Genomic DNA, 14,489 nt, shown 5'->3' with positions numbered 1-14,489 from the left:
ATTTATATTTAAAAAATAAAATAAAAAATTTTAATGAAAAAAAAAATAACAGTATGATAGTGGCAGAAAAGTAGACAAATAGATCAATGAAACAGAATTGAGAGCCTAGGAATAAACCCAAGTATATACAGTCAACTAATATTTGACAAGGAAGCTAAGAATACTCAGTGGAGAAAAGATAGCTTCCCACTACCTAGCTTTTTTACACATGGTAGTGTATATATGTCTATACTACTCTCTCAATTCTTCCCACCCTCTCTTTCCCCAGTGTGTCCACTGTTTTGATAACTATAGAGTATAGCTTTATGATCTTCTTTCTTGGGATGTCTTTGGTTATTCAAGGTCTTTGTGGTTCCTTATAAATTTTAAGAGATTTTTTCTACTACTGTAAAAAAATGCTATAGGAATCTTTATAGAGATTGCATTGAATCTATAGATGACTTTTGGTAGTAATGACATTTTAATAAAATTAATTCTTCCAATCCATGAACACATTTCCCATTTATCTGTCTTGTTCAATTTCTTTCATCAATATCTTATATCAATAGCTTTTAGAATATTCTATTTCTCTTTTCATCTTCTTAGTCAAATTTTTTCCCTATTTTATTGTTTTTGATGCTATTGTAAATGAGATCAATTTCTTTTATTTCTTTTTCATAAAATTTGTCATTAGTATATAAAATGCTATTGATTTTTGGAAGTTAATTTTGTATCCTACAAGTGTATTGAATTCATTGATCAGTTTTAACAGCTTTTTGATTGTTTTCAGGATTTTCTATATGTAAAAATCATGTCATCTAAAACTAGAGACCATTTTGCTTCTTCCTTTCCACTTCAGATACCTTTTATTTCTTTTTCTTGCCTTCTTGTTCTAGCCAGGACTTCTAGCGCTATGTTGAAAATGGGTGCTGAGAGTGGCTGACAGTGGTGAAACTGTCTTGTTTTGATTTTAGAATACAAGTTTTCAACCTTTCACCATTGAGTACAGTGAAAAGTTGATATGAGCTTGTCATATATTGCCTTTTTATGATATATTCCTTCTATGCCTAATTTGTTACGAGTTTTTATCATAAGAGGATGCTGAATTTTGTCATGTTTTTTCTGCATCTATTTAGATGATCATGTGATTCGTTTTTCATTTTATTAACATGATGTATCACATTGCTTCATTTGTGTTTATGCTGAATCACCCTTGAATCCCAGGAAAAACCCTATACTTGATCCTGGTTTATGATCCTTTTAATGTATTGTTGAATTTGTTGCTAATATTTTATTGAGGATTTTTGCATTTATGTTCAACTGACCTGTAATTCTCTTTTTTGTGCATATGATATCTTTGTCTTCCTTGTCCTGCAAGATTTTGGAATAGTTTGATTTGCTGTGCTTTATTGAGAATCTTTGCATTCATATTTATCAGGGATACTGGCCTATAATTTTCTTTTCTAGTAGTGTCCTTTTCTGATTTTGTTATCAGAATGCTGGTCTTATGAAATGAGTTTGGGAGTTGTCCCTCCTCTTCAACTTTTTTGAAAGAGTTTAAGAAGGCCTGGGTTAATTCTTATTTAAAATATTTGGCAAAAATTTACTAGTGAAACCATCCGGTCCTGGACTTTTCTTCATTGGTAGAATTTTGATTACTGATTCAATCTCCTTACTAGTAATTGATCTATTCAGATTTTCTACTTTTTCCTGATCTAGTCTTGAATTATAGGTTATGCTTCTAAGAATTTTTCCATTTCTTCTAGGTTGTACAGTTTGTTGGTATAGTTCATTCACAGTAGCCTCTCATAATTCTTAGAATTTCTGTGGTATCCATTCTAATGTCTCCTTTTTATTTATACTTTTATTGACTTGATCTCTTTTTTGTTTCCCTTGGTGAGTCTAGCTAAGGATTTATTAATTTATCTTTTAAAAGAACTAACTTTGGTTAATATTTTCTATTTTCCTGTTCATGTCTTTCTGTTCTAATCTTTTCCTTCTTCTGGTAACTTTGGGCTCAGTTTGTTCTTTTTCCAGTTCCTGCAGGGGGAGAGTGAGGTTTGTTTAAATGGAATCTCTCTTGCTTTTTAATGCAGGCATTTATTGCTGACATTCCCCCTTAGAACTGCTTTGGCTCATCCCACAAGTTCTGTTACATCCTAACGGTTTAACATGTGTAAAACAGCACTACCACTTGTACTAGGTTCACATTCTTTCTCAAATGTTTCACTGATGAACATTTTAATGTTATGTCCCTACTCCTATTTTTTCCATAGTCCCTGTGATTTTGTTATTTTATCTTACATACTGTGGTGATTTTTAGAATATGTGTCATCATAGCAGAAAGAATTTTACTCGGTGGACTTGTGGTAAATGGTGAGTCTTTTTCATTTCCATGGATACTGGAGGCTTCTGAAACTGTAGGCACCACTGTTAGTCAGCAAATGCTATCTGGGTGGCCGTTTGGGCCAGCAGTTTTGTCCCACAATTAAGAGCAATAAACATTTATTTATTGACAATTAACTACCAGATATTATGATAAGTGCTGGTTATATTGAGGCTAATAAGAAACACTGCCTGTAACTCTTTCAGTCTAGTGGAGGAAAGAGAGACAATTACAATAGAGGGGAACTGATGCTATTAAAGAAGAAAGAAAGCAAGGTCTTTTCTCTCCAGACATCAGTGAGTCAGCAAAGACCTCCCAGAGAAAGTTTCCTCTAACCCGGATCTTTCAATGCCCAAAGTCAGTCTCTTTGATCATTGTCCCCATCTCTGCCTCTTTACAGTACTCCCTGAGTTACCCAGGCTACCAGACGCAGTACAAGGAAGAGTTAATATGGCCCAGGTGGGAGGGGTAAGGGCCCTGAGGGAAGCAGGTAGAACAGCCACATAAAGGGCCCCACAGGCAGCAGTCAAGGTGAAGAGAAGCTGCAAACCCATGGTGCTTAGGAGCTTTCCTCAGTCAAGTCTTCTGGGGCTTTTTTCCTCCTTCATTTATCCATCCAACCTTCACTAAGTTTCTGCTGTGGGCTAGGTTCTGGGAGAAACTGGTTCTACTCACCCTGCCTCCTCCAACACCAGAGATATTTCTTCCTCCTCTGGCTGCTAGTCTGTGTTGAGTGCCATTTCCTGCCCCTCTGTCAACTGCTCTGCCCTTGGCACCCCAGGAATGAGACTCAATTCTGGAATGTGACCCCCCTTCTGGAATGTGAAGAAGGAAAGGAGACAGAGAAGTTCCTTTCTTTACTGCCATCTCTCTTTCTCTGTTGCTTCCCACGTCAAACCTCCGTTGCTTGCGCAGCGTCAATTCTCCAGCCCGTGTTCAAGTTCATTACTTCAGCGTGGAGTGAAGAATAACAGAAGAACCCCAAACCCCAAAAGCCCACCAGGTTTTCTCCCATCGTATCAGCCTCCCTACTTTGCTCCAAGCCCCTTCTGCCTCCTCCTCCTGTTTCTCCCTTTCTCTCTCTTTTCCTTTCTTCTTAGAGGGCTGGTGCCCAGAATGTTAAAGCTGGGCAACACATAAGATCATTGTGCCTACCCCTGCTGTAGAGCTGAGGAAGCTGGGCCCAGGAGTTCTGCCTAAGATAGTCAGGAACAGGACCAGCCTGAGGCCTGATCGCCACCCAGCACTGGCTTTCTCTCCATCTACAGAGACTGCGACTGACTCTACTTGGACTCTGAGGAAGAAAAAGTCATCTCAGCTGATGAGCCCCAACTGGAAGGCTCCAGCTATTCTAGCACTGCAGCAGTGACACCCCCACTTCATTTCCACTGTCCCCCTTTGCTCCCCCAACACTCATGGACTTTCAGGCAAAAGGATTTCACCCTAGCTAGGGTTGTGACCCTGATTATCCAAGGTTATATCTATATAACCCCAATCAAAGGTTATACCACTGCCTCCCGGCCCTGCATGACTCCTACACATATGGATGGATCTGTGCCACACTGACACCCCCAAAATCTCTCCCTTTGTCCTTCACCCATCATGAGTCATGCTTCCATGAGCCCAAAAGCTCTGACCCCACAGGATGACAGAAGCTCCACAGCCCAACTCTACTTTCTCATGCCCAACCTTCTTCATACTGACTGGCATCCCAGGGCTAGGGGGTGTGCAGGCCTGGCTGACACTGGTCTTTGGGCCCATGTATCTGCTTTCCCTGCTGGGCAATGGAGCACTGCTGGCAGTGGTGCAGACAGACTCCACACTGCATCAGCCCATGTTTCTGCTCCTGGCCACCCTGGCAGCCACAGATCTGAGCTTAGCCACATCTATAGCTCCAGGGCTGCTGGCTGTGCTGTGGCTCGGGCCTCGGCCTGTGCCATACGCTGCCTGCCTGGTCCAGATGTTCTTTGTTCACGCACTGACAGCTGTGGAATCCGGTGTACTGTTGGCCATGGCCTGTGACCGTGCTGTGGCAGTAGGGCGTCCATTGCACTACCCCATCCTAGTCACCAAAGCCCGTGTGGGGTATGCAGCCCTGGCACTGGCACTAAAAGCTGTGGCTATTGTTGTGCCTTTCCCTCTGCTGGTTGCACGATTTGAGCGCTTCCAAGCCCAGACCATAGACCATGCCTACTGTGCACACATGGCAGTGGTGGAGCTGGTGGTGGGTAACACACAAGCCAACAATTTGTATGGGCTGGTGCTTTCGTTGGCTGTGTCAGGTATAGATATTCTAGGCATCACAGGCTCCTATGGGCTCATCGCCCACGCTGTGCTGCAGCTGCCTACCCGGGAAGCCCGTGCCAAGGCCTTTGGTACATGTAGTTCCCACATCTGTGTCATTCTAGCCTTCTATGTGCCTGGTCTCTTCTCCTACCTCACACACCGCTTTGGTCGTCACACCGTCCCCAAGCCTGTGCACATCCTTCTCTCTAACATCTACTTGCTGCTGCCACCTGCCCTTAACCCTCTCATCTATGGGGCCCGCACGAAGCAGATTAGGGACCGGCTCCTAGAAATCTTCACATTCAAGAAAAGCCAGTTCTAATGAACAATGAAAACAAGGGAGCCTGAGGGTGGGAGAGGGGGGACATTCAGAGGAGTCTGTGGTCTGGAGGTGTGGTGTCATCTTTGTCCCATGATCTGTGTATGACTGTGACAACCACTCAACAGATATTTGCTGTGAAGTCTCGGTGTACCAGTGGCATCTGTAGACTGGTCTAGCCATGCATCCTGCTTGGGAGGAGACAGGAGATGGGCAACCATGTTGCCATGCAGAGGAGATAAGAAAAGGTGCCAGGTAATAATCCTGGGATCACAATACACGATTTAACTTAAAACTACCCTCCTCCTTCTCCCCCAACTCTGCTCCATCATTTTAACCTAAGTCTGCCCACGTTCCTACACCAAAGCTTCTCTACAGATCCTGGACCCAGGGGTCTGGAAAGAGGGACACGGCCTCTGGAAGTCCTTGGGCACCTATCTGGGATTATAGCCTTCCCTCTATGCCTGGAGCCTGATTCTGTTTTCAGCCTATCCTTCGGGAAGGAGTTAAGCAGGCTTATTCCCCACTTTCTAATAATTGGGATAAGGTGCCCTGGATTCCCAAATTTTTCCAAGACCCTGATCCTGAAGACATTCTCAGTTCAGAGAACCTTCTGGGTCTCTATATGTAAACCATTATTCTCCCTACCCTCACTGCTCTGCCAAAGTCTCAGATATTGATGACTAGAACTTCTGTCCCTGTTCCTATAGCTTCAGGGGTCAGGGGTTCAACTGAAAGAAACTTTGATAGCCCAGAAAATCATTGTAACCACTTCACCTGTTTGCCAGAGATCATTATCTTCTCTTACCAACATGCCCTTTTGTGCATCCTCAAACAAGAATATAGAATTCTCAAATAAAATTCTCATCAGCACCTCCATTTGTCCTGGCCAGCATCATGAGAAGCACACGATGTTGGTGCAATATGATGAAATAGGAATATTTCACACTGCTGTGGCTGCCAGAGAACAGAGATATTAAATAGGAAGTGTCGTGGTGTTGCCTAACATGGGATTCACTTTCTGTTAAAAAAAACTCCAAACTGCAAGGACCTTACACAGAAAGAAAGATCTTTCAAGCCGGCATTAAGTCTGGGTGCGTGGTCAGTCATGTGTTCAATCATGTCCAACTCTGCAACCCCAGAAACTCTAGCCCATCAGGCTCTTCTGTCCATGGGCTTTCCCAGGCAAGAATACTGGAGTGGGTTACCATTTCCTCCTCCAGGGGATCTTCCCTACCCATCTCCTGCACTGCAGGAGGATTCTTTACTGCTGAGCCACCAGGGAAGCCTGGCGTTAAGTCTAGAATGAGTATATTCTCACATAAAAGGTAGGGAGACACTGTCACGCAGTCAGAGAAAGCTGCAGGCTGCACAGCCAGACCTAAGCTCTCCGGGAAAATGATCATAACAGTGGGTACTGGAGTTAATCACAAAGACCTGAACTGGGAGCAGTCAGACCACTCGGCACAGGCAGCTGGACCGAGCACCATGGGATGCCACACGGGAGGCTGCGGATCTGAAGAAAAGCAAGTGATGCCATCTCCAGGTCCTCATCAACAAATAACTACAGAGACAGCCCAGAAGCTGTGTGATTTTCAGAGTGCTGTCACACTGAAGCCAAGTGGACAAGGAGCAAATCCAGTTTTTCTCAGCCCAAGTGTGGACTCAGTCTTTCCCAAGGCTAAACTTTTTCATGAAGTTCTGAGGTAAAGAACCATCCAGGCAGTGATTTTGCAGATAACTTTGATAAAATTCTAACCCTAATAATGGGTCATCAGTCTTTTACATCTTTCTCTTAGTGAAACCTCCTCAAAAAATCTATATTGACAAAATAATTAGAGATGTGAACAAACATGTATGCAGTAAGATATTTATTACAACATTATTATAAAGAAATATAAAGATATGTGTGACAGTCCTGTGTCACTCACACACACACACACACACACACACACGCACGCGCACACACACACCTTCCCCCTCTGGTACATGAAAAGGGAAATCATATGCAGCCAATGTTCAAAAGCAATGAATCCTGTTCTCCACCCACCACAGGAAGCCCCTCTTCTAAGGCACCTTCACTCTGTGGTTGTGCACAACTCCCAAGGCAGCTGAGTCCAAAGCCGTACATTGTCCACTGTAAGTCAAAAAGTCCACCCCCTTGGACATTTGTATTTTGTTTTGGATTGAGATTGCATACATACCTACCATGTGGTGTGTTTAGAAGGCTTTTCTGGCACACTTACTCCTCCACAACAACCTGAGAACAATTATAAGCCCATAATCCCTTATCTATAATTCCAAAATAAAAAAATCTCTGAAGAAACAATAGTTTGTTCATAACTTTGACCCAAAATCTGATCTGACCCGTCACGATCCTATTTATAATATCTATTTATCTCACTTAGTGTGAATATTCATATATTTAGCTACAGAAACATTGATAGATTTGAATACAGTAGGGCACTGCCCTGAATCTCACTGGGGTATTACTTTATGTATCATAAAGGCACTATATTCCCTTTCTAAAATCTGAATCATCCTGAATCCCAAAACACACCCATCCCAAAAGATTTCAAATAAGGGATTAGGGACCTGTAGGATTATCCCTGCAGCCCAAGAGAAGTGAAGAGACCTGTTAGGACTCTCTGTCACTCTAAAGTCTTTGCTCCCAACACCATTCTATACTACCCTAGAAGTTCTTGCAGAAAGCAGCACTGTTCTCTGGATAACAGCCCCCACCTGTTTGTTCCCCTCATGCTCTCCACTCTGGTCACTCCTTAAATACGCTGACGAGCTGTGCCCCTTTCGCAAGGGAGACCACAGAAGGTTCTATAGTGGTGGCAAAACCCATGAACAGGATATGGCCCAAACAGCCCAGTCCTTGGGCTCATCAACTCCACCCAGAACTCAGCTGTCATCTCTTTTCCTTCAACAATTTTCAGTCTCAGATTCTATGTGCCAAAAGGAAAGACAGATTTACTTAGGGTAGGGCAATAAGGGATTAGGGAGTCTGGAGAATCATGGTAATAAGACAGCAAGAGAGAGAAGACAGAGGCGTAGGATTCTGGCCAAGGAGTTGAACTGTACCCAATTTCACCTCTGAGCCCCCGCTATGAACAAAAATCTGAAAAGAGAGCCTCATCTGATTTCACCAACAGTACATCATCCCTGCACCTGCTTCATCCACCTGCTTCTCAATCTGGATCACCCCTCAGGAGACAGATGTGTATTATGTATTACTCCCTGCCCCTGTCTCCCAGCAGCTCTCACTGTCTCTGTCCCTCTGCCTCTGTCTCCTTGCACTTATGGCCAGCCTTCCCCCAAGCATCTTGTCCTTGTCTGCTCTCTACCTCTGTCCTCCTCACTCAGAATTCCTTTCTAAGAGAAAACAGGTGCCAACTATACTTTATGAGGTGACCTCTCCTCATCAACCATAATTAAAAATGTGCCAAAGGGGCATCAGAAGGAAGAGACTTGGTTTCTCATAACAAGAACCTTGGGATTTCTGGTTTGGTCTACTGCACCTCTTCTCTCATCCTACCCATTTCCTTTTCTCTACACCACACTGTACTTCCACCTGCACAAAGCTCTCCCAACACACTCAGGTGAGCAGAAGGAATATGTTGATCTCTCCCTTCACCAAAAAAGAACTACTGGTTAATGGTTAAAGCTGGAGTCAGGCAGGCATGAATTTGAATCTCAGATCCTCCAATAACTCACTGTATGCCTTGCACTAAATTTATTTAACCTCTCTGAGCCTGTTAATTCACCCATAAAATGGAAATGACACTATCTACTTCAAGGATTACTAAAAGGATTCACTAAGATAATTCATTTGAAGTGTTTGGAATAGTCTCTAACACAATTTTAACAAATATTTGACTATTAATTCTTCTCCTGGACCATGGCGCATGCTCAGTCAAACCTTTGCTCAAAGACCTGATATCCTAGCTCTGTCTAGGAAGCTAGACCGACCCTCTCCTGTGGCCAGTCACTGCTCCTCTAGGAAACTTTTCCTGGCAACACTCCCACCATGGTAGGACCCTTCCTAGTGCTTCATACTTATATCACCTCAGCCAGCTCAGACAATGGCCAACTTCATGGGGTAACCCTACATGCTGGGGAAGGACAGGGGAGGATGCACCCCACATGCCAGGGGTCTTCGCAGGCACACAGTAGTGGAGTGGGAAAGTAGCTACTAGAAAGACTCTCTAGAGTGGTTCTTCTCCAGGGAAAAAACCACTCTTCTTCAGCAAAACAACAGGTTGAGATTTTGTGGCAGAGACACAAGTGAAAACCAAAGATTAGGGCCATAAAGAGCATCCACCAGATACAAAGCAGCCTAGGAAAGGGAACAGAGGATGAAGAAAATTCTTCTTAAATTCACCTGGGAAATTCTGGCTTCCTGAAAATTCTCTCCAGTTACTAAGGCAACACTATCCTAATTCAATTCTTATCCTCCACACTGTCACTGCTCAGCTTGGCACCCTCCTACACACATCTGGTTTTTATTGCAATTGTAACCCACTCATTAATAAAGGGTTTCAACCTAGGCTGCACATTAGAATTGCCTGAGAGCTTTAAGAATTCCTGATGCCCAGGCATATTCCTGACCAATTAAGTCAAAATCCTTGGGCATAGGATCCAGGTACTAATAATTTTTAAAGCTTTCAGTTAGTTCCAAAGTACAGCCAAGGTTCAGAGCCACTGCTTTGTTCTCAGTTTAAGTCCTGATCTGTGCTTCTCCCATGTCTTTCAAGACCCCAATCCAACCTCACAAAGAAGTCACTTGCAACTGACAACAGAGCATTGCAAATTGCTTCACGGAGGAAAGGCTTGATCCTGTTTCCTTAAAGAATTCAGACCAAGAACTACACACACATATAAACACATCCTAATGGATACCTGAATCTTCCTCCCCCACTAAAGCAGGAGAATGAACGGGTTGACTAAAAAGTATGCACTCAGGCTGTGGGTACAGTGGGGTTATGAAAGTGATTGCCCTCTCCCCACCCAAGGCCCCAACACCCAGCAGGACCTCTATGACCTCATGCTGCAGTAGGTCAGAGTCTGGCACCTGGGGCCTCACCTCCCTGGGCAGCTTGGGGTTCCTGCAGCAGCCACTGCCCAGCCTAACCCCTCCCACACCCCATCATGTTGGTTGGTACCCCCCACCTGCTGACACTGGATGAAGCTGATGCCACCTGGACTCTCATCAAAGATAAGGTAGGAAAAGAGGGCAAAAGAGGAAATAACACAGTGTAACCTACATAGGTCTCAGCAGCTTGTAAGTAAGAAGAGGTTGGAAGGGTGAAGACAATAATAACTAATATTTACTCAGTGCTGTCTCCTGTGAGAGGCGCTGCACTAAGTGCACTAAGTGTCCAATTTGATTACAATTGCAAATATAGGTACAAAAGCTTCCTTGAAAGACAATGGATGGAGAGCTATGAGAGTAGGAAGTGCTATGTTGGGGATAGACTTAGAAGGTCAGGAAGGCTTCCTGGAGTGAGTAACATTCTAGCTCTACAAGTAGTTATTCACATGGAGGGAAGAGGAATACCTGGCACATAAAGAGTGAGTACGCTACGCTACGCTAAGTCACTTCAGTCATGTCCGACTCTGTGTGACCCCATAGACAGTAGCCTACCAGGCTCCCCCGTCCCTGGGATTCTCCAGGCAAGAACACTGGAGTGGGTTGCCATTTCCTTCTCCAATGCATGAAAGTGAAAAGTGAAAGTGAAGTCACTCAGTCGTGTCCGACTCTTAGCGACCCCATGGACTGTAGCCTACCAGGCTCCTCCGTCCATGGGATTTTCCAGGCAAGAGTACTGGAGTGGAGTGCCACTGCCTTCTCCAAGAGTGAGTAAGAAACACCTAAATGGAGGGGAAGGGGGCAGGAGTGAGTGAACAGTGTACTAACTAAAGGTAGACTATGTGCAAAAGCCAAGAAAGGGAAAATAAAAATGTGTATTAGTGAACTGCAAATAGTCCTCTGGAATAGAGTTCAAAGAAGTAGTGATGAAAATGAGGAAGAAGAGGTACAGGGGCTAATGGTGAAAGGCCTTTTACATTTTCTAAAGAACCTGAACTTTACCTTCGACCTCTTCACAGATATTCCCTCCAGTTTAACTTCCACAGAATGATAAACTTGGGTTTTGAACCAAAAAATACAGATTTTCAGGAGCAGGCAGATTTCAGCTCTATCTGAGTTGCCGGTGTCCAAAAAACCACACCAAATTTAGATGGCCACTAATTTCTGAGATTAGAGAGTTTAGGGATCAATTCTGGTCATGTTATCTGAATTAAAGTGAATTTGAAGCATCTGCAGAAGGCAACTCACCAAGTTTAAAACAATCATCTTGAAGTGTCCAGTAAACTCAAAGCAGCCTTAATGGCACGTAACTCCCATTTGAAATGGAGTACTTGCTCACCACAGAGGTCAGCTTCCCAGGCAGAAAGAGAAGAGCCAAGGTCCTCCCAAGAATGAGAGCAACTAGTCTCAGCAATGGGAAAGGATGGTCCTGATCAATTGGGGTGAAATAAATGAGCTCTTTAACTATCAGAAAGCTACACCTCCTCTGAAAATTAGAAAAACTCCCTGTCCTATTTAAATGGAAAATTGTCAGGAAAGTCAGGGTAGAGACATACAGGATAAATCACTGGTGATATGTGACAAGTTCAAGGAGTAGGACACATTTGAGTGACCTGGTCTCCTCTCCAGAACTGCTGAGTTAGTGGGCACTCATAGGACATCTCACTAAACAGGATGTGGCTCAAGGGCTCCCTATTCAGAACTCAAACCACCAAGGTAACTCCAGGAAGATAATCTTCCACCATCACTTTCATGGGCTGCCCCTGGAGAGGCTAACTTTGCAGGCCTCTAAGTCCTCAGAACTTCCACCCAGAAGTGCAGTGGTAGCAGGCAGTGGTCTCAAATGATGACTCTGCCAAGAACACACTCACCCTAGCACAGAGCTGAGCACTTTAGGATAACACTGGGGCCCTCAGGGTAAGAATAAGGGCCTAATAAATTTTCATGGCAAAAACCAAGCACAAAAAGGCCAAGACAAGAAGGACCAAACCAAGAGGAACTGTGATCCATAAAAGCCTACAGGAACTAGTATTACCAACATGAGGCCTCAAATCCACACAAGAACTATCCTTCAGCTCAGGCAGAAGGTGTATACTAAGGGATTATAGACATAGTATAAGCATGGACTTCCAAACCTATTTGTGTATCCACTCTTGGTTAATAACAGCACACATTTAACCAATCACCTAAGAATAACCATTGAAGATGCCTTTCCCTCACCCCTTAAGTGACCAAGTCCTACTAATTCTATAACCTAAGTATCTTCCCCCAGGGTTTTACTTCAGGGCCTTACCATGTCTTGCCTGGAATTTTACAATGCTCTTAACTGACTTTTCTCTATTTTATGCCTTCTTAGACAAAATTAACTTTCTAAAATGCCTACTTGAATCGTGCCCCTCCTAACCAGAGCCCTTCAAGTGGCTTCCCACTGTCCTCCGGATAAAATTCCCATCAGTTAGCACATAAGGCCTTGAATAATTAAGCTCCTGTATCCTTGTCCCTCTCCATACACTTAATATGAAATTATATGTTCCTGATTATGCCCCTCTTAGTTTGTAAGTTCAAGTTTTTTCACTGGCCGTTCCCTCTGCGTGGACTGACCATTCTGTTAGCTTACTAATTCCCTCAAAGCTAAAGTATTATCACCTAGAAACTATCTTTGGTCCTCTTCAATCAAAGACAAAGGCTGTTAAATCATCTGCTCTGCAGTTTGCTCTCTGAGCTGTTTTAGGACAAGGACAAAGTCTCTTGCATCTAGCAGAGTCTGGCACACAGCAGACATTCAGGTTTTGCTATAGGGAAGAACTGGGAGACAAACAAGAAGCACCACACTTTGAGCATGTTGTGGAGTGTAAAGAACACTGGCAGAGGGAGGGTCCATCTAGAGCAGGCTACCAGATTAACTAACTCCTAACCTGGCCCCTAACTCAGTCTCTGACCTATATACTGACTGCCCGCAGGTTATCGAGGAGCGCTTTGGGCCCAATGTAGTGGCAGTACCTTTTCTGTCTGATGCAGCGTGCTATGACCTTCTGGGTGTTTTAGTGAAACAGTCCCGCCCAGCCCACAGCCGCCTGGCTCTGCCAGGTCGGCAGGGCCGGCGGGCACTACAACCAGTGGGGCTGCTACCAAACCTCCTGGAACAGGCAGGCTCTGAGGGTGCCTTCGCGCACTGCACTCGAGAATACTCACCAAACAGCCGAGCAGAGATAACCTATGAAGAAATGCGACTGCTGGATGGGCAGCCCTGCCGGATCCACTTACACATGGGGGGTCTACGCAAGAAGATGGCCTTCCTGCTGCTGCCACCAGGGCAGGTGAGCTTACAGCCGTCTCTTCCCTGGCTCCGAAGCACCCACAGCATCTACATCATCTACCAGGTCTTCTCCTGTTCCTGGCTACAGCTGGGGCTGCTGCCGACAGCCCATGAGCCCCAACTGCTCCGGTTACAACGGTCACTGCCTATTGCCTTCTCCTGCCTCAAGTTTTCATTGCAACCCAAGGGAGTGCTGGGACCACAGAAGCCCCTGATCAAAGACCCACTGCCCCAAGGGGCCAGCTGGGCCAGACCCAACCTCAGCATCATGCCACCTCCGGCCCCTACATCAGCCTCTGATGATATCCCTGAAGCTGCTGATGTGCCCCAACCTGTCCCAGCCCCACCTACACCACCTCCCCAAGAAGGGCCAGAGTGCAGACCAACCAGATTCTCCTACAAGGGCCGAAACCCCTTCCGAAGGGGGCCCCAGATGCTGTCAGGTACTGATAGAGGAAATGAAGATGAGAGGGCTGGGATACGGTGGAGGGAAAGTGCATGGGGAGTATAGCCCAGGAATGTGTGGGCCACACATAACTCCACACTGGACCCTGGTCAAGGGGATGGAGTAAGGGAGCCAGGGGAGGGTGAGACGGAAGCATGGTCCTGGTGAGGGGGTGGGTACAGCACAGAAGACCAGAGGGAGGGATCAGGGAGGCAGAAAGACCAGGGCATGAGTCAAGCTGTGACTATCCCCAACCCTGGCAGAGAACTGGCTCTTCAGCCCCCGCAACCCCCCACCAGGAGCCCAGGGTGGGGGCCCCGGGGACCCCGACCGGCACTCCATGTCCCTGCCCCTGCTGCAGGGTCTATCCTCGGAGTTCGACAGCGACGAATGAAGCTGAGGCGAAAGATGCAGGGGGCGAGGCCCCCAAGATCTGACATAGGGGTACTGGTCCCCAATAAACATCAACTGCTGCTCCCCCAAACATCCTGGGCCCATGCTGCTTCTTCCTGTGGGGGTCTGGAGGAGGAAAGCCCCAGCTTTTTTCCCTAGGCTTCCTGTCCCCTCACCCTCTAAAGGTATAAGAAGTACCTTGAAACCTTGGCATCATGTCCTCACCAGAGAGAACACACCCTGACCACTTCCCCATCTATTTACAAC

The 14,489-nt window shown here is 45.2% G+C and overlaps 2 protein-coding genes across 3 annotated transcripts; both read left to right on the top strand.

Annotated features, from left to right (window-relative positions):
* The first annotated feature begins 4,010 nt into the window (after positions 1-4,010).
* OR52W1 (olfactory receptor family 52 subfamily W member 1) lies at positions 4,011-4,973 on the top strand. The gene has a single exon (NM_001389864.1). The coding sequence runs from the start codon at positions 4,011-4,013 to the stop codon at positions 4,971-4,973; it is 963 nt and encodes a 320-aa protein (NP_001376793.1).
* A 5,084-nt stretch (positions 4,974-10,057) lies between these two features.
* Positions 10,058-14,441, top strand: C15H11orf42 (chromosome 15 C11orf42 homolog). Of its 2 annotated transcripts, none has more exons than XM_059875121.1 (3): positions 10,058-10,199; positions 13,029-13,827; positions 14,191-14,441. In XM_059875121.1, the coding sequence occupies exons 1-3, from the start codon at positions 10,128-10,130 to the stop codon at positions 14,379-14,381; spliced, it is 1,062 nt and encodes a 353-aa protein (XP_059731104.1). In that variant the 5' UTR covers positions 10,058-10,127; the 3' UTR covers positions 14,382-14,441. The 2 variants fall into 2 exon arrangements, with proteins under 2 accessions (XP_059731104.1, XP_002693197.1); XM_002693151.6 differs by having other exon boundaries at positions 14,093-14,313.
* Positions 14,442-14,489: the final 48 nt, after the last annotated feature.

Source organism: Bos taurus, chromosome 15 (assembly GCF_002263795.3).
Source record: "Bos taurus isolate L1 Dominette 01449 registration number 42190680 breed Hereford chromosome 15, ARS-UCD2.0, whole genome shotgun sequence".
NCBI classification, from domain to species: domain Eukaryota; kingdom Metazoa; phylum Chordata; class Mammalia; order Artiodactyla; family Bovidae; genus Bos; species Bos taurus.
The sequence above is the reverse complement of the archived record's forward strand: the minus strand, read 5'-3'. Positions and strand labels throughout refer to the sequence as shown.